We start from the raw sequence: 17915 nt of genomic DNA on the forward strand, positions 1-17915 counted from the left end.
GGTTTTCCCATGGCCACGGAAAAGTCAGGGAAAGCAATAATGTGTTATGTCTCCCTCCCCGGGGGGGTCTGGTGATGTTGACGGGAGGCTTTTCAGAGGAGATTTGTGTAATGGACAACAAAAACATTGAATGGTATCAGTACCTGGGTGGACATATCGATTTTTTTTGCAATAATTAAGAGGTCAAAAGTGGAGCGAAGGAGGGTTTAGAGATAAGAAACAGGTTTCTGAGCCCCCTTGTTCATACAGGGCATCCAGATACCATTGAGTGTGCGACATCAGTACGGATTTCCATCTGCTCACTTGACAGAAACAAAAATGGTGGTTTGTGTGTTGAGGTTGTGTTAGTTTGGGGAAACAGTTTCTGGCGGTGAATGATTCAAACCAAAGCCTTGGTACAAGAGCATGCGATTAAGACGCCCCCAGCTCTCTGCAATCAAACCCTGACTTTTAAGCATCTCTAAAATATATCCTGTATCTTATATCTCTCTCTTCCTTGCCTGCCCGACCTTGGTTTGGTTTATGGTTTATCGGTGGCTGACAGTATGCTGTGCAGTTTGAAAACAAGCGGCGGAGACGTGGCTGAAAGTGCGCTCTGCAGACACTCTTGAGATTAGACTTTGTGTTCCCTCTCCCCCCCCTCCTCCTCCTCCTGCTCCTCCTCCTCCTGCTCCTCCTCCTCCTGCTCCACCTGGCTAGGAGGGCAGATACCGAGGTCTACTCATCGTGGAGAGCAGCAGACTTGCTCCACCCTGAGACTACACAGAGCAGTGTGGACTTTCATTCATTCATTCATTTTTCATTCTTCTTCTTCTTCTCCGTCACTCAAGCGGACCCCGCCCTGTTCCGCCCGTGTCACTTCAACTCCATTGGTCCCCTGTTTGAAGTGAGAAGGGGATCCGGTACGACGCCAAAAACCAGTTAGAGGAGAACTGGTTCCACTAGAACCGTTATGCAAAGCGTGTTGAAGAACGCTTTTAGGGGGGTTGGGTGGGTTTGATTCGGGTCGGAGGTGAGGGGTGGGGGGGGGGAGATGTGGAGGTGGTGGATTTCGGACCCATGCGCCCGGCGTCCTCTTCGACTGCCTTTGTTGGCCATGGTCACTCGTTACCATGGAGACGGACAGCAGCCACGGCGAGTGAGCGGCTCCCTCTGGGTTTCTATCGGGTGGAGCGGTTGTTCTTGATGGCTGGAGGTTCTTGAGGGTGGGAGTGGCGGGGCTGTGGCCGGGCTCCTCCCCTTACACCATGGTGCAGACGGTGTTGAGGTTGGGGTCGAAGCGCACCGCCTTGCCCTCCACCGCCTTGGCGCTGGTGTTGTACATGGGGTTCTCGAAGGCCGCCTGGCCGTTGTTGTTCTCGTGCACCGAGCAGCCCGTGTACTGGGTCTTGGGCGTGGTCCTGGGGAACAAACGGTACATCAGTGCTTTAGGTCAGAAGTACAGGCGTGAAGACACATGAATCCATATTCACTATCAGAGAAGCTGGGAAGAAGATTAGAAGGGGACAGATGTCAAGTGTTGAGACAGTGTGGCCAGTGTCACTTTCTTTCTCGCAAAATCGAGAAAATTTAGAAAAAAGACAATTCCGGAGAGGAGCAGTAGTAGTAATTTGCTCCCCATAATACCAACATTACAACCTTTTTATCTTAAATATAAAATGTCCTCATGTTTACCCCTATGATAAGGATGATGATAATTTTGGGAATAGTCGTTGTAGTACTTAAATCGTTATAATCATCATTAAACCTTTTTAAATAAAAGCATCTTCTAGATTACTTTATTATTCAAATGTGACACCAATAATCTTTGATTTTTATTATACATAAGGCAGACGCCCACCTCTGCTTGTAAAGGTAGAATCCAAAGCCGGTGAAGATCAGAGCAAAGAAAGGCACCAGGATGGCAATGGCCACTGAGCTGCTGTTGGTGCCCAGCTGGGGAGGGGGCGAGTTGTGGCTCTCTGACATGTTCAGACCTGAGACACAACACACACACACACACACACACACACACACACACACACACACACACACACACACACAGAACAAATATGACCAAATGCCTTATGATCAGCAGATGAACTTTCGTACTGTAACAATATGTACTTTGTGAACGGGTAGCAGTGTGCCGAACATATCGAATCAGATAAAAATAGAAACCATTGCAGAGAGACTAATTACGCAATTGTGTATTTTTCCAAATCATCAATCCCTAATCTCTCCCACTGATATCTGAGCACATGTTTAGTTTCTTTCCACTGTGGTCTGTAGTTGTAGCATTCCAAAGACCTCTGGCTGTTACCAACCCCATCTGTCCTATTCCTACTATCAGACCATCAGAGCCATTAACGCTACGACATCACTGGGGTTCTGATGGACGCACCCAGCCGCTGCACTCCAAACTGTCCGAAGTCCTTCCCCTGGATGAAGCCCTGAAACACGTATGTGGAGCCGTCTGGCTCCGCAGACACCTGGAGGGGGAGGAGGAGGGAGAGGACGAAGAATTGGAGGAGGAAGAGGGTGAACCAGCAGAGGAGGATGAGGGAATGAGGAGGACGAATAGGAGGAGGAAGAGGATAAAAAAGCAGAAGAATAGGAGGGAACGAAGAGGAGGAGAAAGCGGGGGGGGGGGGGGGGGGGGGTTGGAGGATGATGAAGAGGAGAAGAGAAGGAGGACGAAGGTAGGACAGAAGGATAATGAGATGGAGTGTGTAGGATATATGTTGGAGAAAAGAAACCGGGAGAGAGCGAAATAAAAGGGAATGACACGATTATTAAACAGCATGAATGTGTTTCATGTGCAAAGATTAGGCCTCCAGAAATATGGAGTGCATAACGATGGTTCACCAGGCACTGGGAGCGTTCGCCTGGCAAGTGCTTGGATCCCAAAGAACAATGAGGATCCATTACATACATTAGCGTTGATTAATGGTCTTCATATATTTTAATTATATGAGTTGAGCCCATCCTCTTATTAAAATAGTTTGTCACACAGTGTTCAGGGGGCTGTGCGATGATGGGTACTTTTTGGTCACAAATGGCTTTTGTATTACTGTGTGTGTTGAAACCTGTTTTCCCAGTGCGGTTCGCTTTCTTTCTCTCACAATAGCTTTTAAAGTCAACACAGCAGCATTGGTAAACTGTAATTGAATTCTCCCTGGGAGATAATTTCCGGAAAGGTCATATTGACTTTAGGAACGGATGGCACAATCTAAATTTAAATCTAAAGGCCCCGGCTCTAAAATAGTTTAGGTCATCACTTAACAGGTTCTATTTCTCTTTTCACAACCCTGAGAACCGTGATTTCATCAGGGTCCTCAAATACTTCATTATTGTGTTCGCCTTATAGCGACTAATGTCGACCATGTGAGCCATCACTGACTACTGTGAAATCAGGATACCTTCAGTGTCTGAAATGGCCTTATGTCTTAAAATATATTACCTTTTCTTCTGATATACTTATTCATTGTAAGTCGCTTTCAATAAAAGTGTCTGCTAAATGCCCTAAATGTAAATATAAATATAACATACATACACTTCCTCACAATCTGTGTGGGTGGTAATTTCCACGGCCTGATAGTGAAGAAACATCTTGTATGTTGCACTATCCTAAGTAGTGGTGACACTCACAAATCCATCCATGGTCCAGGAGTCATCCGAGATCTTGGCTGGGGAGAGAGCCTGGTCCTTCTGCTGCTTGCCCTGGTTCAGCTGGGTGGCCTGGTACCTCAGCAGCATGAGTCTGGCCTCAGTCGCCTTGTACACCCCTACAGAGACAGGAGAGGTAGCCTGCTGTTAACAGAACTGCTGGAAGTCTCTCTGAGTCGGCTGGATACTGTATAGGGATATCTTCAGTGGACGGTCTGTAGTCCCCTGGTCACCTAGCAACAGTGTGTCAGTCCCAGCGAAGGGCATATTTCGGTCGCACTCATAAGAAAAAAACAACCGCACACAAAATCAGCATGGACCAGAATAGGTTACGTCTCATGCCAACGTGACATTTAGATTATGGCTGGCCGAAGGTTTTGGTTAAGGTCAACCGGTCTGGTTAAGAATAACAACAGTCACTGATGATTGAGTTTGAGGCAGGGTATGAAGCCGTCTGTTCGGTTCAAGTTTACTATTAGAAATATGCATTAAAAACTTAACCTCTGACAGTAGTCAAGTAAATCTCAATAAAGTTTGTAATATGGAATAGCCATGGCTAAAGTGTCTTGGAGCTGTTTTTCAGGTCACAGTGACTCTTACGGTAGTGTCTCTGGGAATTAAGTTCATCCAGAAAAACAACCAAAAAAAAAATGAAATTGTTATAAAAGAGAGGGAAACGTTTGATATTCAGTTGTGTTTTGGAACACCAGCGTCTATTTGTTGTGGGTGAAGGGGAATGGGGGGTTATCACTTTTCATAAAGTCTTTCTTATCCTAAATCTCCACTACATTTAGTCGATTCTCCATTTACACACAAGCGACAGACGTAATACCTTAAGCTAGATTTTCTACCCCCGCGACGGCATGAGCTAAACTATTTTGTAGACTCCATTACATTCGATAGATTTACGCGTAGATCTTTGGGGTTTGCTTGCTGGCTGGCACCCGAGAAGCACTACAAAAAGTTAGCCATCTGAAAGCCGGCAGACAGATGGTTAAAGTCAGCAAACTGCCAAGTTTCCTGATAAAGGGAGCAGTTGAGTTTCCTACAGCCCCCCCAGGACCCAACGTCAGAGCAAGAGGATTTGTGTTTGTCTTCATCCCTAGTTGATGGAGTTGTACGGCGTCAGTAAGGCAGTGGGCGAGTATATGTGCAAGAGAGAAAGAGAGTGTGTGTGGAAGAGAGAGTGAGTGAGTGAGTGAGTGTGAGTGTGAGCATCTTTATGTGTGTGTGTGCATGGACGAGAGAAAGTGTGTGTGAGTGGAATAGGAGAGGGAGGGAGCGTTTGTGAGTATATGTGTGAGAGTGTGAAAGAGAGAGCAAAAGGTATGTTTTTGTGTGAGTGTGAACGAGAGAGAGAGAGAGAGAGAGAGAGAGCGATTGTAGAGAGAGAGAGAGAGCGAGAGACAGAGAGTGAGAGAGAGTCAGACAGAAAGAGAGAGAGAGTATTAGTGTGTGTCCGTGCGTGCTTGCGTGTGGAAGCGGCCCGTCTTCTGACTACATTTTGGAAAGAAACCTCCCTGGCTGAGGTCATAAAGCGTCACCATAAGTGCGGCTGTAGCGCGGGGATATAAATGTAATGCGGTGTGTAAATGTGTGTTTATATTTGGTCGTCTCGGTTATGTCCACAGGCTGGCGGTGCGGGCTCTGAAGACAGCAGGTGAAACAAACCCCAGCCCTAGCGAGCTCCTCTATATCCCTCACATAGCAGCACAACGCAGTGGTATCCTGCGGCGCGCAGCATCTGGTAATGTTCACGTTCATGACTTGTCTTATGCGGGCATAAATACAGGCACTAAACATGGGGGGGGAGGGGGGGGGGGGGATGTGTTTGTGCCGCACCCGACAGCAGCAGCTCCAGGTTCCCGTTGCTAAGGGTTACGTTGACGCGTCCCGTGGTGGTGTTGAAGCTGGTGATGGCCAGCGTCATGGGCAGCTTCCTGCTGCGGTAGTTGTACGAGCCCTTCCACACGTAGTTGGGGGCGAAGACGTCGTCGGGGACTGCACCGGAGGAAGACACAGTGGAGTTTACAGCAGAGTTCAGAGGAGAAGAGAGGCCGATGTATTACACTAAAGTAACGATAGCTTCAGGATAGAAGAGGGTAACATGGAGAATGCTAACATAACCATAGAGTTCGGTATAGAAGAGAGTAAGATAGAGAACACTAACATAACCAGAGTTTGGTATAGAAGAGATTAAGATAGAGAACACTAACATAACCAGAGTTTGGTATAGAAGAGAGTAAGATAGAATACAGTAAAGAAAACAATACAGCTCAGAATAGAAGAGTTTAAGAGAGAGACGTTTACACAACAATAGAGTTCGGAATAGAAGAGAGTAAGATAGGATACTGTGGCTTCACAATATAGTACAGAATAGAGGAGAGAAAGATAGAATACAATAAAGGAATCAAGACAGTTACATAACAACAGAGAACCGGAAATAATAGAGGTTACAAGAGAGTTCAGAATAGAGAGTGAGATATAATAAATTAACATAATAATAGAGAACAGAATAGGAGAGAGTAAGATACAGATTACACTAACACTTCAATAGAGAGAAGAAAGAAATGAACAGAACTTAATAACATTTTAGTGTAGTGTAGTAAAGAAGTTAATGGAGTAGCATAGCGTAGTACAGAACCAATAAAATAGAGTAGTATAGTGTAGTTCTACTCTTGACCATAACAATACGTCTACACCACTAGCTGTTTCCTGCTTTCTTTCCAGATGGAGGATTAAAGAACAGATCCAATCTCTCCTCTGAGGGCAGGGCAGTGTGACATTAGCAGTGCACAGTGCCCATCACTGTGTCTGGTGGTTGTTGGTTTCCCACAGTGTTCAGCATGACACCTGGCCTTGGGGCCCAGGCCTCATTACAATACACGCAGAACAGAGGAGCCGACAGGAGAGCTGAGCAGAGTGTAATGAAGCACGGCCACAGGGATTCAACCATAGACGTGGTCATGTAAAAATGACACTGGACTGGACACTGGAATAACACTGAATTAATTAAGCACTGAACTGAATAGAATGTATCAGAATTGAATACTAGAACAGAATGCAGTAGAATAGACCTGCATGTATAGCAGAACATATTATAGATTAGAAAATAATATTCAAAATACGGAAGTAATAAAGAACAGAACAGAATAGCATATAAAAAAAGAGCTTTACCGTTAAGCTTTGGGCTCGGAGTTCCAGTTGCAGGTTTGACCGCCTTCTTCTTTTCTCCGGCTGGACAACGAGAGAGATATAGACCGACGCACACACACACACACACACACACACACACAGACAGAGTGAGAAAAAAACAGACAGACAGACACAAAGAGAGCGAGACAGACAGAGAGTGAGATAGAAAGAGAGAGAGACACAGACAGAGAGAGAGAAAGAGTACGAGAGGCAGAGAGAAAGAGAGAGAGAAAGACAAAGAGAGAGTGTCACATCAGCGGGATCGTTCCTCAAACGGGGTAGCCCACCTCCAGACCTCCGCGCTCCCAGGGCTGTTCATTAAGTAGACATTCAATTTGGGAAGGCCATTATCACTTCCGCCACCCCCAACCTCTTCCGCCACTCCACCAAATACTCAATCATTTTAAATAGTTTAGCAGCCGCTCCCAGGCAAGTAGAGAATCACCTGCTCGCTCTGCTGATGTGGCCTGAGGCGTATCTCGACTTGGCTAAATAGTTTCGTTTTCCTACCTTTATTTTTTTTAAACATTTCGCGTTTCATCTTTCAATTATTGTGACTCATTTCGGTACTCAGTTGTGCAATAGAAAATGGGAACTGCCTGGCGGGTACAATCAGCATTGTCACGCCAACGGGGCATCCGTCAGCAGCCGTCGGTAGCTAATGCTCAGCGCCAACTCTCCCCGGTTAGAGTTCACCGTAATTACCCAAACTTAGCTCCTCGGCTTCCCACAGCGCTCACCTCTACATATGGGCATCTTCCCGGTCCAGGTGCCGTCGTTCTTGCACACCCGGTGCTCCGAGCCTCCGGCCAGGAAGTGTCCGGGCTGGCAGCTGTACACCAGGGTGTAGCCGAACCCCTGGAGGTCCATGCCCACCACGTCCACATGAAGGGGGCTCTCGGGCTGCTTACAGGCGTGGGCTGGAGGGTGGAGGGAGGGGGGTGAGGACAACACGAAAGTGCAACACCCCTCTCACGCACTTATTGTATGTTATACGTCCTGGCACTTAATGTACGCACTTATTGTATGTTGTACGTCCTGGCACTTAATGTACGCACTTATTGTATGTTGTACGTCCTGGCACTTAATGTACGCACTTATTGTATGTTGTACGTCCTGGCACTTAATGTACGCACTTATTGCATGTTGTACGTACTGGCACTTAATGTACGCACATATTGTATGTTGTGCGTCCTGGCACTTAAAACGGTACTTAGCATTGTGTAGCATCTTATCCTAGCTATCTTTGATGTGTACGGGGAATGGGTTGATTGTTAGTGCTTGGCACTTGGTTCTAGGAACATCCTTACTGTACCAACAGAAATATATTGTTTCTTCTTCTCCTGACAAATGTATTTTAAGTTAGTATTGCTGAATGCCCTAAATGTAAATGTAAACGTAGCCACTCAGCGTAACCCGAAACCGTGGGCGCCGTGTCTGATGAGCACCCCGTCGACTTTTCATTTCACCGGGGGAGAACGTTGCGGTGATAATCGACAGAAGGTGCTTCGTGGCTCTGTCCCAGCAATAAACACGCCATCAAACGAGCATCAATCCCCGACTGCGTCAAACGCACCACTTTCACAACGGTGAATGAGGCACGAGGATGACATCATTGTTGGTACACTGATTGTTTTCGTGCCACAAAGAAAGCACTTTGGGGGCGCTCCCTGTGGAGCGGTTTAACGGCACGTTGGCATGACGCAAAGCAGCGTTTTCAGGGGAGCCCCGGGGTTAGAGCGGGAGTGAGATCCACTCAGATGTTGGAATGAGGCCATGCAGCTTGGTAACATCAGGGATGGGATCGGTTGGGAGCAACCGTTGCTCACAAATAAACAAGGCATCCTGAGTTCAACTTTCCTTAAGAACTAAGTGAATAAATTATATATGATGAACGAGTGCAAGCTGAGAGAGAGATAGAGAGAGACAGAGAGAGAGAGAGAGACAGAGAGACAGAGAGCGAGAGATAGAGAGAGAGAGAGAGGGAGAGAGACAGAGAGACAGAGAGACAGAGAGAGAGACAGATAAAGAGAGAGCGAGAGAGACAGAAAGAGGAAAGTTATGATAATGATGGTAGAGAGGACAAAAATAGTGAGGGAGCTTACAAAGTTCGAAAGAGAAAGACGACAAAGCTATAATTCTTCTTGAACTTTTTAAAACCGCTTTGGCAATGCACTTGTTTATTTTCCGTGCCAATTAAGCTCTTCTTAATTGAATTGAAAATAGAGAGAGAGAGAAAGAGAGAGAGAGAGAGATAGTGATGACTGTAAAGCTAAAGAGAGAGTAGCAGAAAGGGAGAGAGCAAAGACTAATAGGGGAGACGGGGGGACCGGGCGTCTCTTACGTATGCAGTCGGGCTGGGTCCCGCTCCACGTCAGGTCGGGCTGGCAGGTCCGCGACGATGAGCCCTGGATCAGGTGGCCGGGCTGACACTGGAAGGACACGACACTGCCCACCTGGAGGGAGAGAGACATAGGGAGACACAGGGGCGCAGAGAGAGGGAGGGAGAGAGAGAGAGAGAGAGAGAGAGAGAGAGAGAGAGAGAGAGAGAGAGAGAGAGAGAGAGAGAGAGAGATTTAAGAAAAAGAAGATTGAGAGATAGATGGAAAGAGACAGATAGATGGGCAGAGAGAGAGGGATAGTGTGATGGGTATGTTCACATTGAGAGAGTGACATAATCAGAATGGAAAGGGTGGTATGGAGAGAGTTTGGGGCAGTATGGGAGAGAGATTGGGACGGGGAGATTAGAAAACATAGAGAGTGCCATGGTTATTAGGCGTATCTCATCCAGAGGAAGACAGAAGGGCCTAATGTAATAAGTCCATGTACGCTACATTTTGGCACAGACAGAAGGAGGCCTCGGTTTAATTTACAAAGTAATACGAGCAGAGCCTGCTGCAGTCCAATGTTTTAATCGTCCAAGATTCATTTACAGTAATTAAATCAACTCAACTTCCTAGAGCACCGGTACGGACTAAATGTACTATAAACAATCCTGTTCTGACGGTACTATGTGGGTTTCGTATCCAAAAGATTGTGGAAAGTTTAGTCGAGGCTAAACCGAAACACACGTTTAAAAAAAAACACACAACTCCCTTTTAAACGGTGAGGATGTCACTGCGGCCGCACACATGATTCAGACTGACATTAACGGCTGGCAGGGGAACGTGACATATAGACAGAGGCATCATTTGTTTCTTTCACTGGCCAGCCTTTCAACACCTCGAGCCTGGGCAGGTTGCCATTTATTACCTACCCAAGTATATCCTTTATCACGGCTCCAAATGTTAGATGTAGTGTTAAATGTCACACTGTGTCAAACTGAACTTTGGATGACTGTGGTTGCCCGGTTTTATACAACCTGTTTATAGTATCTATATCCATACCGGTATGCAGCTATATTCCCAACTATATACAATCTTCATTCCACCTGTATGCACTAGACCCGTACCCAATCTATACCCAAAGCCCCTATCTTATTATAATATCGTATGGCCGATCCATCTGTGCTATCTGATCTGGGTACACTCTGTACTCTACTGCCTCTATGTTGTATCTCTATAATAGATAGAGCCGTGCAGCGTACCTTGAAGCCAAAGGTTCTGTTGAGAGAACCGTAGCGCGGGGTCCCCGGGTTCTCACAGCTGGTTCTGGTCGGTTCTGCGCGGCAACGTCAACAAGTTTACAAGTTGTTTAAAATCACACAGGGATTTACTGTACAGGGTGTCCTCTCTCCTTCTCTTTCTCGCACACACAAACACTCTCTCTGTTGTCATGGCAACAGAAAGTGCACCCCCCCCCCCCCCCCCCCCCCGCCCCCTCCCTGTCCGCCATAACCTGTTCTTCCTCCAAGCCCTCAGCCAATAGGGGGCAGTAGTGCTGCATCTAAAAACGTAAGACTGAGTGTGTGTACGTGTGTGTGTGTGTGTGTGTGTGTGTGTGTGTGTGTGTGTGTGTGTGTGTGTGTGTGTGTGTGTGTGTGTGTGTGTGTGTGTGTGTGTGTGTGTGTTGTGTGACTAGGAGGGTCATCAGCATGTAACACACAACCTGACGCAGAGCTCTGGATTCAATACAGCTTCCGAACTGCCCCTCTCTCTCTCTCTCTCCCTCTCTCTCTCTCCCCCTCTCTCTCCCCCACTCTCCCTCCTTCTCTCTCTCTCTCCCCCTCTCCCTCTCATCTGCATCCCTCCCTGTCCATCCGTCTTCCTCATCTTGTCATCTCGTTATTTATTCCTTAATACACTCATTCTTTCTTAAGGAGTGGAATAATTAAGCTAAGACATTAGCCTCTTTTAGTTACACATACGGAGTGCCAGTGCACACATGCACGCACGCACACATGCATGCACACACCCACATATCTAGTGCAAATAAAGGATAATAAACACCTTCTAGTCCTCTTCCGATATGCTCGGCGCGATTCCACTTAAACTTTACTTCATTAAATCACCCAAGTGATAAATCCCACATCGCCCCCGCTGCATCGCAGAGGCAACTCACATTTTCTGTTTATTTCTTAATTATTTTCTTTCTTAAAGACATCCCCACTCCGCCAAGTACAGTAGACTAAATCGGGATGAGAGAGAGAGAGAGACGGAGGCGGGAAAATAGAGAGAGATTGAGACAGAGAGAGAGAGAGAGAGAGAAAGAAAGAGTGGGGGAGAGAGAGAGAGATAGAGAGAGAGAGCGAGAGAGCAAAAGAAAGAGAGAAGGAGAGAGAGAGAGATAGGGAGAGAAAGAAAGAAAGAGAAGGAGAGAGAGAGAGATAGAGAGAGAGCAAGAATGCATCTCCTCATGCAGCCTTTACCATAATCCCCATAATTCAGACATATGTAGTGGAACTTTTTACATGCCCCACATGGGACACGAGGGAGAGAGAGAATTAAATAATACAGAAATACATAAAGGTGCAAAATATCACAGGCAGTCACAATCCTAATCTTCGTGAACAGGTTTTCACAGAGCCCATCCACGTTTCGGTCCCAAGGTTTCAGAGCGGCTTCGGGAGCGGCTTGCTCAGGACAAGGCACTAGGGAGGAGGCTTAAAGTGTATGCTAACCCTTCCGTTTAATTTGAGCAGAATGCCGCTGGCTCTGATAGTCTTATAGGCCCTGTAGTGTGACCTGCGTGGTTGTGTGTTTGGGCAGCCTGAAGGAAGGTCTCCTCACAAAACGGGCTCGGTTCCAATCAGACTACACTGGCTTCCACTCATGTCGAAAATAGGATGCTATAGTTTAACTCTTAACTTCCAGGGATGCTTCCTTGTACACCGGTGTTCTTTCAGGTCCACGTAGCACATGTGTTGGACTTACATTTGAAACCATGAATAAAACATTATTTCCGAACAGCTTTTCAGAGAACACTTCAAACATATACGTACATTTCACGGCTATGAATTCAAACACTGCCACTTATCACGCGCGGAAGATACCCTGAACAATCTCTACAGCCTGTAGTTACTGGAGTGTATTCATGCAACTGAAAACAAAAACTGTTGATTTACTCCATTATGTGAAGCTACATTTTTTTTCGATACATAGAGATCTGTACGTGAGTACGGGAGTTGTTTCTTACCGATACACCGCGGCTGCGTTCCGCCCCAACTGCCGTCCTTCTCGCACAGTCTGGTCGTCGGGCCGACCAGGATCAGGGGCGGGGCACAGCTGAAGGACACTTCCGATTGGTAGATGAAACTCCGCCCCTCCCTGAAGCCGCCCACTGGAGTGCCCGGGTCTCCGCAGAACTTGGCTGCAAAGACACAAAACCGAGATAAGCAAACAATGAAAACAGACACGCTCCGACCACGACAACAACCAACAACGTAACACAAACCACAACACACACACACATCGCAACACACACCGCAGCGACAGGCATTTGTGTCTGTCAACTGTCAAGGGTTTCCCTTCACTTTAATCCAAGTTAATTCAAAAAGTCCAATCTGGCTGATTAGAAGGTGCCTGAGGACAACACTTTCAATTATCTTTGTTTATCTACCTCACATGCCATTGTTGCTTTAGGAGCACGCCCGGCCCACTCTCTTAATACGTCCTCCCAGATAAACAGTGACATTTAGCCAGTCAGGGGAGGATGCGGAAAGCACCACCCGGAGCACAATGCCTCCAGCCGTTGCATTGTGAGGAAGAAAATGAGTTAAAACGAGGATAAACGAGCAGCAGGACATCACAGCGATGAGAGACGCCCACCTCAGCTTTTAAGGCATGGTACGCCATGATAGCAGGACATATCAAGTAGTGCAGGAATGGTAATGAAGAGGGAAAGAATTGTTTGGATAAATCGACATATAGGCATCGCTGGCACTTGTCCTTTAAATGCATCTTTTTTGATCCGATGCGCCAGATTAGAAAACAACTCTGGAGTCCACAATTGACCCTTGATTGCAAACTCTTGGGAAAATGCTTCCTGGTAAAATAAATCAGCTGAAATGGCGCTGGGGTGGAAGAGGAGCCCTTATGTTGTTCTTACGGCTTGAAATGGAACTAAATAGTCCAAAGCCTTGGCTTTTGCACAGCCCTGCATTGTTGTCGAGAGGCAGCATAAAATGGCTTTGTTAAACGTTCGCCAACGTTGAGTGGCTGATCCAGAGAGGCGAAGCTCCCACACATAAGTCAAGATTTACAATAATGGCTGCATGCCAGGAACATCCCGACATCAAAACTGAAGGTCAACTCTATAGTAGCATAGCGCTAATGCGGGGGGGGGCATTAAAAAACGCTTAATCTCAATAGCAGCTGATGCAGTTTGAAACTTGTGACTTTTAAATTACAAAGATTTGGAAATTCAACAGACATTCTCGCTCTGGATTAGCCGAGTGACGCGGGGAACTAAAGACGTGATCATCAGGATGAGTCCCAGAGTGCCTAGCGGTGTGTACCTGCCAAGGAGATGGAGGAGAACGCTGGCGGGCTGCGCGTAGGCACGGGGCATGCTTTTAAATGACGAAGCCACCAGTCTGCTGACACTGTGCCCAGATTGCTGTCACCACACCCATGCTATCCGATCAGGATCTGAGCCTGTCCAACTCGGGATGTGGTCTGGCACGTCGGATCAAAGTGTGAGCAGGATTCGTTCTCGGACGGTCCAGACCTGGCAGTTAATGCGTCCAGGCATGTTTGAACGATAGAAGTCGCATTGAAACGACGAGGCATACACTATGTACGATTGTACGCGTATACTTGCTAAATTCACACATCCTCACTTCTGAGTGTCTTGCAACGTGTGCGCATTGAACAGTGGATGAAGATGCCTTCGTACCAATCGATACTGACTGTGTGTGTGTGTGTGTGTGTGTGTGCGTGTACGTGCACACCACTCACGTAAGCACTGCGGCAGCATGCCGCTCCAGGTGCCGTTGGCCACGCAGGTAAGCACGGCGGGGAAGGAGAGCTCGTAGCCCGGGGAGCAGCTGTAGCTCACGCTGCTGCCCCACTCAAAGTCGCTGCCCTGCAGCGCTCCGTTGCTGATGGCAGGGGGCGCTGCGCACGTCACGGCTGTAGGCCAGACACAACGACAAGGAGAAGAAGATTCTTCAGTCAGCCTCATGGTGCGTTCCGTTGACATGGCATTTTGCCGAGATTCCACTTCTTACAAGGAAAAGTACACCAACTAGTGTGATGGTTACTGTGTTATTATTATTTGAGGTGTACAAAATAATATACATGTTTCATTTAGTGGTCGTAATCTGCATTAAGACAGCACCAAAAAACAGGTGACACATTTAAAATGGTCTCCGTGCACGAAAGCCTAAGTCTAATGAAGACATTCCGGTGGCTCGTCGTCAGGCTTATTCACTCGAAGGTGGCCATGATGTGTAGTCCTCGTGCGGTTTAGCCGTGGCATAGGGTGCGGTCTACTTACCGGTACATAGAGGCATAGATCCACTCCACGTCCCGTTCTGCGTGCACGTGCGGACCGGGGAGCCATCCTCCTCCATGGTGTATCCCGGCTGGCACTGGAAGCTCACGTTCTGGCCAATCACAAAGTCCTCTCCGTAGCGAAGGCCATTGGCTGGGAGCCCCGGATCCCCACAGTTGATCACTGTTGTGGGGGGGGGGGGGGGGGGGGGGGGGAGGGATTAGGAGGTGCTTGGGGTTCATCTAGTGGCCGTTATGGTTCGAAATGCTAGCTAAGTGGAGGTACTGAATGCAAAATCTGTATTTTGATTCCAAGATACAAGCAAAATGGCAGCTACATAGATAAGAACTTTATTTCATCCCATACATGAGGAATTCACTTGTTACAGCAGCCCAAGGAATATAAAAGCAATAATAAAATAAAGTGCATAAAGAAAGAAAGGGACTGAGCTGTTGCAACAGGCTGCCACTTCTGCGGCGCCACGAGTGGCATATTAGATGAAGAACGCCAATAATAACTCCTTAGCTGCATTTTTATAAATTTTTGAGATTTGGTTATTTTCTCTCTGATTCATGTGCTTCTTTAGAAAATCATCAAAGACGCCCTTGTTTCAAACTCACGTCCTTGTGTAACTTACTACCAACGTGTGATGCATATTTTTAACGTCAAAAGGTGTCATAAACACATAGTGTTTGAACAGTCCTCCACTGAAGAGATAAATCTTTACCCCTGAATTCTGATCCGAGGTGGTGACGCACATTAAAACTAGGGCAAACGTGGAGGGATTGCAAATAGGGCTTGTACATCAAAATGCATCATGGGAATTTTAGTTACTCTCCCATTTCGAGTGGACTTGCAGTTCTGTAAAATCCTGAATTCTCGTAAATATAGTTTAACCTAGGTTTGTTTTCCGATGTCTAGCATAAGAGTCGCTGTGGCGGTTTCTAACATAACAATGTCATGAAATAAGGACATTATTTCATGATTAATTACTAAAAAATAACAAAAAATGATCCTTACCACCAACACGACTAACGAACATCACTAACATCTAAATGCTCCTATGCTTCCAAAAATGGAGTCGTTATTGCAAGGTGAAATAGTGATATACAAGCCAGATAGTTTAAACACATTTTGATAAATACATTAACTAACACATTATTAACACATTACCTCCAGTACATAGGCATACGTTATAGGAAAAAGAAATCACAAAAAAAACTAGTATGATTAAGTACGATTTCTGTCCTATTTTCACAGCCTTTGTTGTGCTCAGGCAGAAGGAAACAGTGACTGCTTGGCAGAGTGAAAGGGAAAGCAGACTGCTTGGCAGAGTGAAAGTGAAAGCAGCCTGGTTGAGGACACCAGGGACTGGGGGAAAGAGCATTAGGATTCTCCAGACTGTGCTTGGAGACCGCTGTCCTTCATAGTCTAATAGGCAGTTTAAATGCCTTCAAACCAACACCAGACACTCCAAAGCCTGTTAATAGCGGGGGGCTAATCCGCTGTTAACGCACTCCCAGACAAGTTACACTTTCTCTGTTGGTTTTTTGTTAACGTTTTTTTTTTTTTACCACGCAGCAATCCAAATGAATAACTCTTGCTTTGTGGCACCTTTTTGATACCTCTGTTTCCCCATCTTTAATCTTGTAATCTCCAGCTCAATGCCTTAAACACATATACATACACACACACACACACACACACACACACACACACACACACACACACATATATATATATATATATATATATATATATATATATATATATATATATATATATATAAATTATGGTGCTTACTGTAAGGGTTTCTATTAGAACTACCAGCAGCCCAAATTATAATAGATGTCCTTTTCCATTTAAACATAAATGTATCATAGCAATTAATAACAATAAATTGTGCCTTTGAGATTCCTTTTGAAGGGCAAATGTCCTATTGTCAAGATAATCCCTTTGACTAAAGATGAGGGTCAAATGCTGCAATGATTTTTCCACCAGCCTCATGCTAGCTAGACTAATAGCCTGATGCCAGCTAAACCAACAACCTATAATTAGCTAGACTGATAGCGTGATGAGAGCTAGACTGAAAGCCAGATGCTAACTATACCAACAACCTGACATTAGCTAGACTAATAGCCTGATGCCAGCTAAACCAACAACCTCATATTAGCTAGACTGATACTAGCTCATCGGATAGCCTAATTCCCTCTCATTGATTATAGCTTACTTCAGAATGTCGGCAATAACGTTTATAAAGTAAATAAAAACAACCTACATTAAATTGAGGATGTCCTTTAACATTGTTTTAAGACACACAAGAGTGCTGAATAAGACAAACACATTAGCTGTAATTAGTCACGGCTAACCAACAGAATCATTCCATACATTCATTTGTATGGGTGACAAGGGAAATTGTCATTCAAACTCTTGGCAAACAGCTGGGGAGAAAATCCACAGCAAACAGCAAGCTGTGTCAATGAGATCAGATTTGATCTGACAATAGCCCAATAATTAATGGGTAAACAGAAATTAAAACAAAGATTGACATGATAGCTGAAAAAAAGCCAAGTACACAACAGTACAAAACATACAGAGGCAAATAAGGTCCACTTTGAAATACTATTATAACTATTCATAGAGTGGACGCTAACTGTTTAGAACTGCTGCTATATTCCAAATGTTAGTCCATCTATTGTTGGTGCATTTATCTTATCTTCTCTATCGAGACAATTGTGTGTACATTGGTCGTTCGACTTGCTATTACATCGATTGTCAGAATTGTTTCTACTTCTAACATTATAATTTAATTTCTGTTGTTAGATTTGGTAGACAATACATCTAATGCCACACATTTTTCTTACAGCGGCATATACAACTGTTGGCACGTCTATCTGCATACATTACTAGAAAAGACCTAGCGTTAGGATATCATAACATAGTAATGTAAACCGTACTGGTGCAGTTGGGCTGTACTGTTGACCAGGTGGCGTTGGCCTGGCACTGCCTGGTGGTGGCGCCAGTGAGCAGGTAGCCGTCCATGCAGGAGTAGATGACAGAGTGGGAGAAGGTTGTCCCGTCCAGACGAAACACTCGACCGTTACTGGCGTCCCAGGGTTACCACACTGGACCGCTGGGGGGGGAGAGAGAGAGAGAGAGAGAGAGAGAGAGAGAGAGAGAGAGAGAGAGAGAGAGAG

The 17915-nt window shown here is 45.9% G+C and overlaps 1 protein-coding gene across 1 annotated transcript in view; it reads right to left on the reverse strand.

Moving 5' to 3' along the window:
- Positions 1 to 1240: 1240 nt before the first annotated feature.
- Positions 1241 to 17915, reverse strand: part of LOC307085089 (CUB and sushi domain-containing protein 3-like) — a gene marked incomplete at both ends in the record, with an annotated part of 322874 nt that continues 306199 nt past the window's right edge. The window contains 14 exon segments of the mRNA XM_079749759.1: positions 1241 to 1400; positions 1841 to 1976; positions 2384 to 2471; positions 3631 to 3767; positions 5491 to 5649; positions 6826 to 6885; positions 7584 to 7763; positions 9188 to 9299; positions 10430 to 10503; positions 12418 to 12591; positions 14181 to 14354; positions 14722 to 14901; positions 17676 to 17822; positions 17825 to 17851. Of these exon segments, the coding sequence (XP_079605885.1) occupies positions 1241 to 1400; positions 1841 to 1976; positions 2384 to 2471; positions 3631 to 3767; positions 5491 to 5649; positions 6826 to 6885; positions 7584 to 7763; positions 9188 to 9299; positions 10430 to 10503; positions 12418 to 12591; positions 14181 to 14354; positions 14722 to 14901; positions 17676 to 17822; positions 17825 to 17851 (1808 nt within the window).

Source organism: Pollachius pollachius (genome assembly GCF_949987615.1).
Source record: "Pollachius pollachius genome assembly, chromosome: 13".
Taxonomy (NCBI): domain Eukaryota; kingdom Metazoa; phylum Chordata; class Actinopteri; order Gadiformes; family Gadidae; genus Pollachius; species Pollachius pollachius.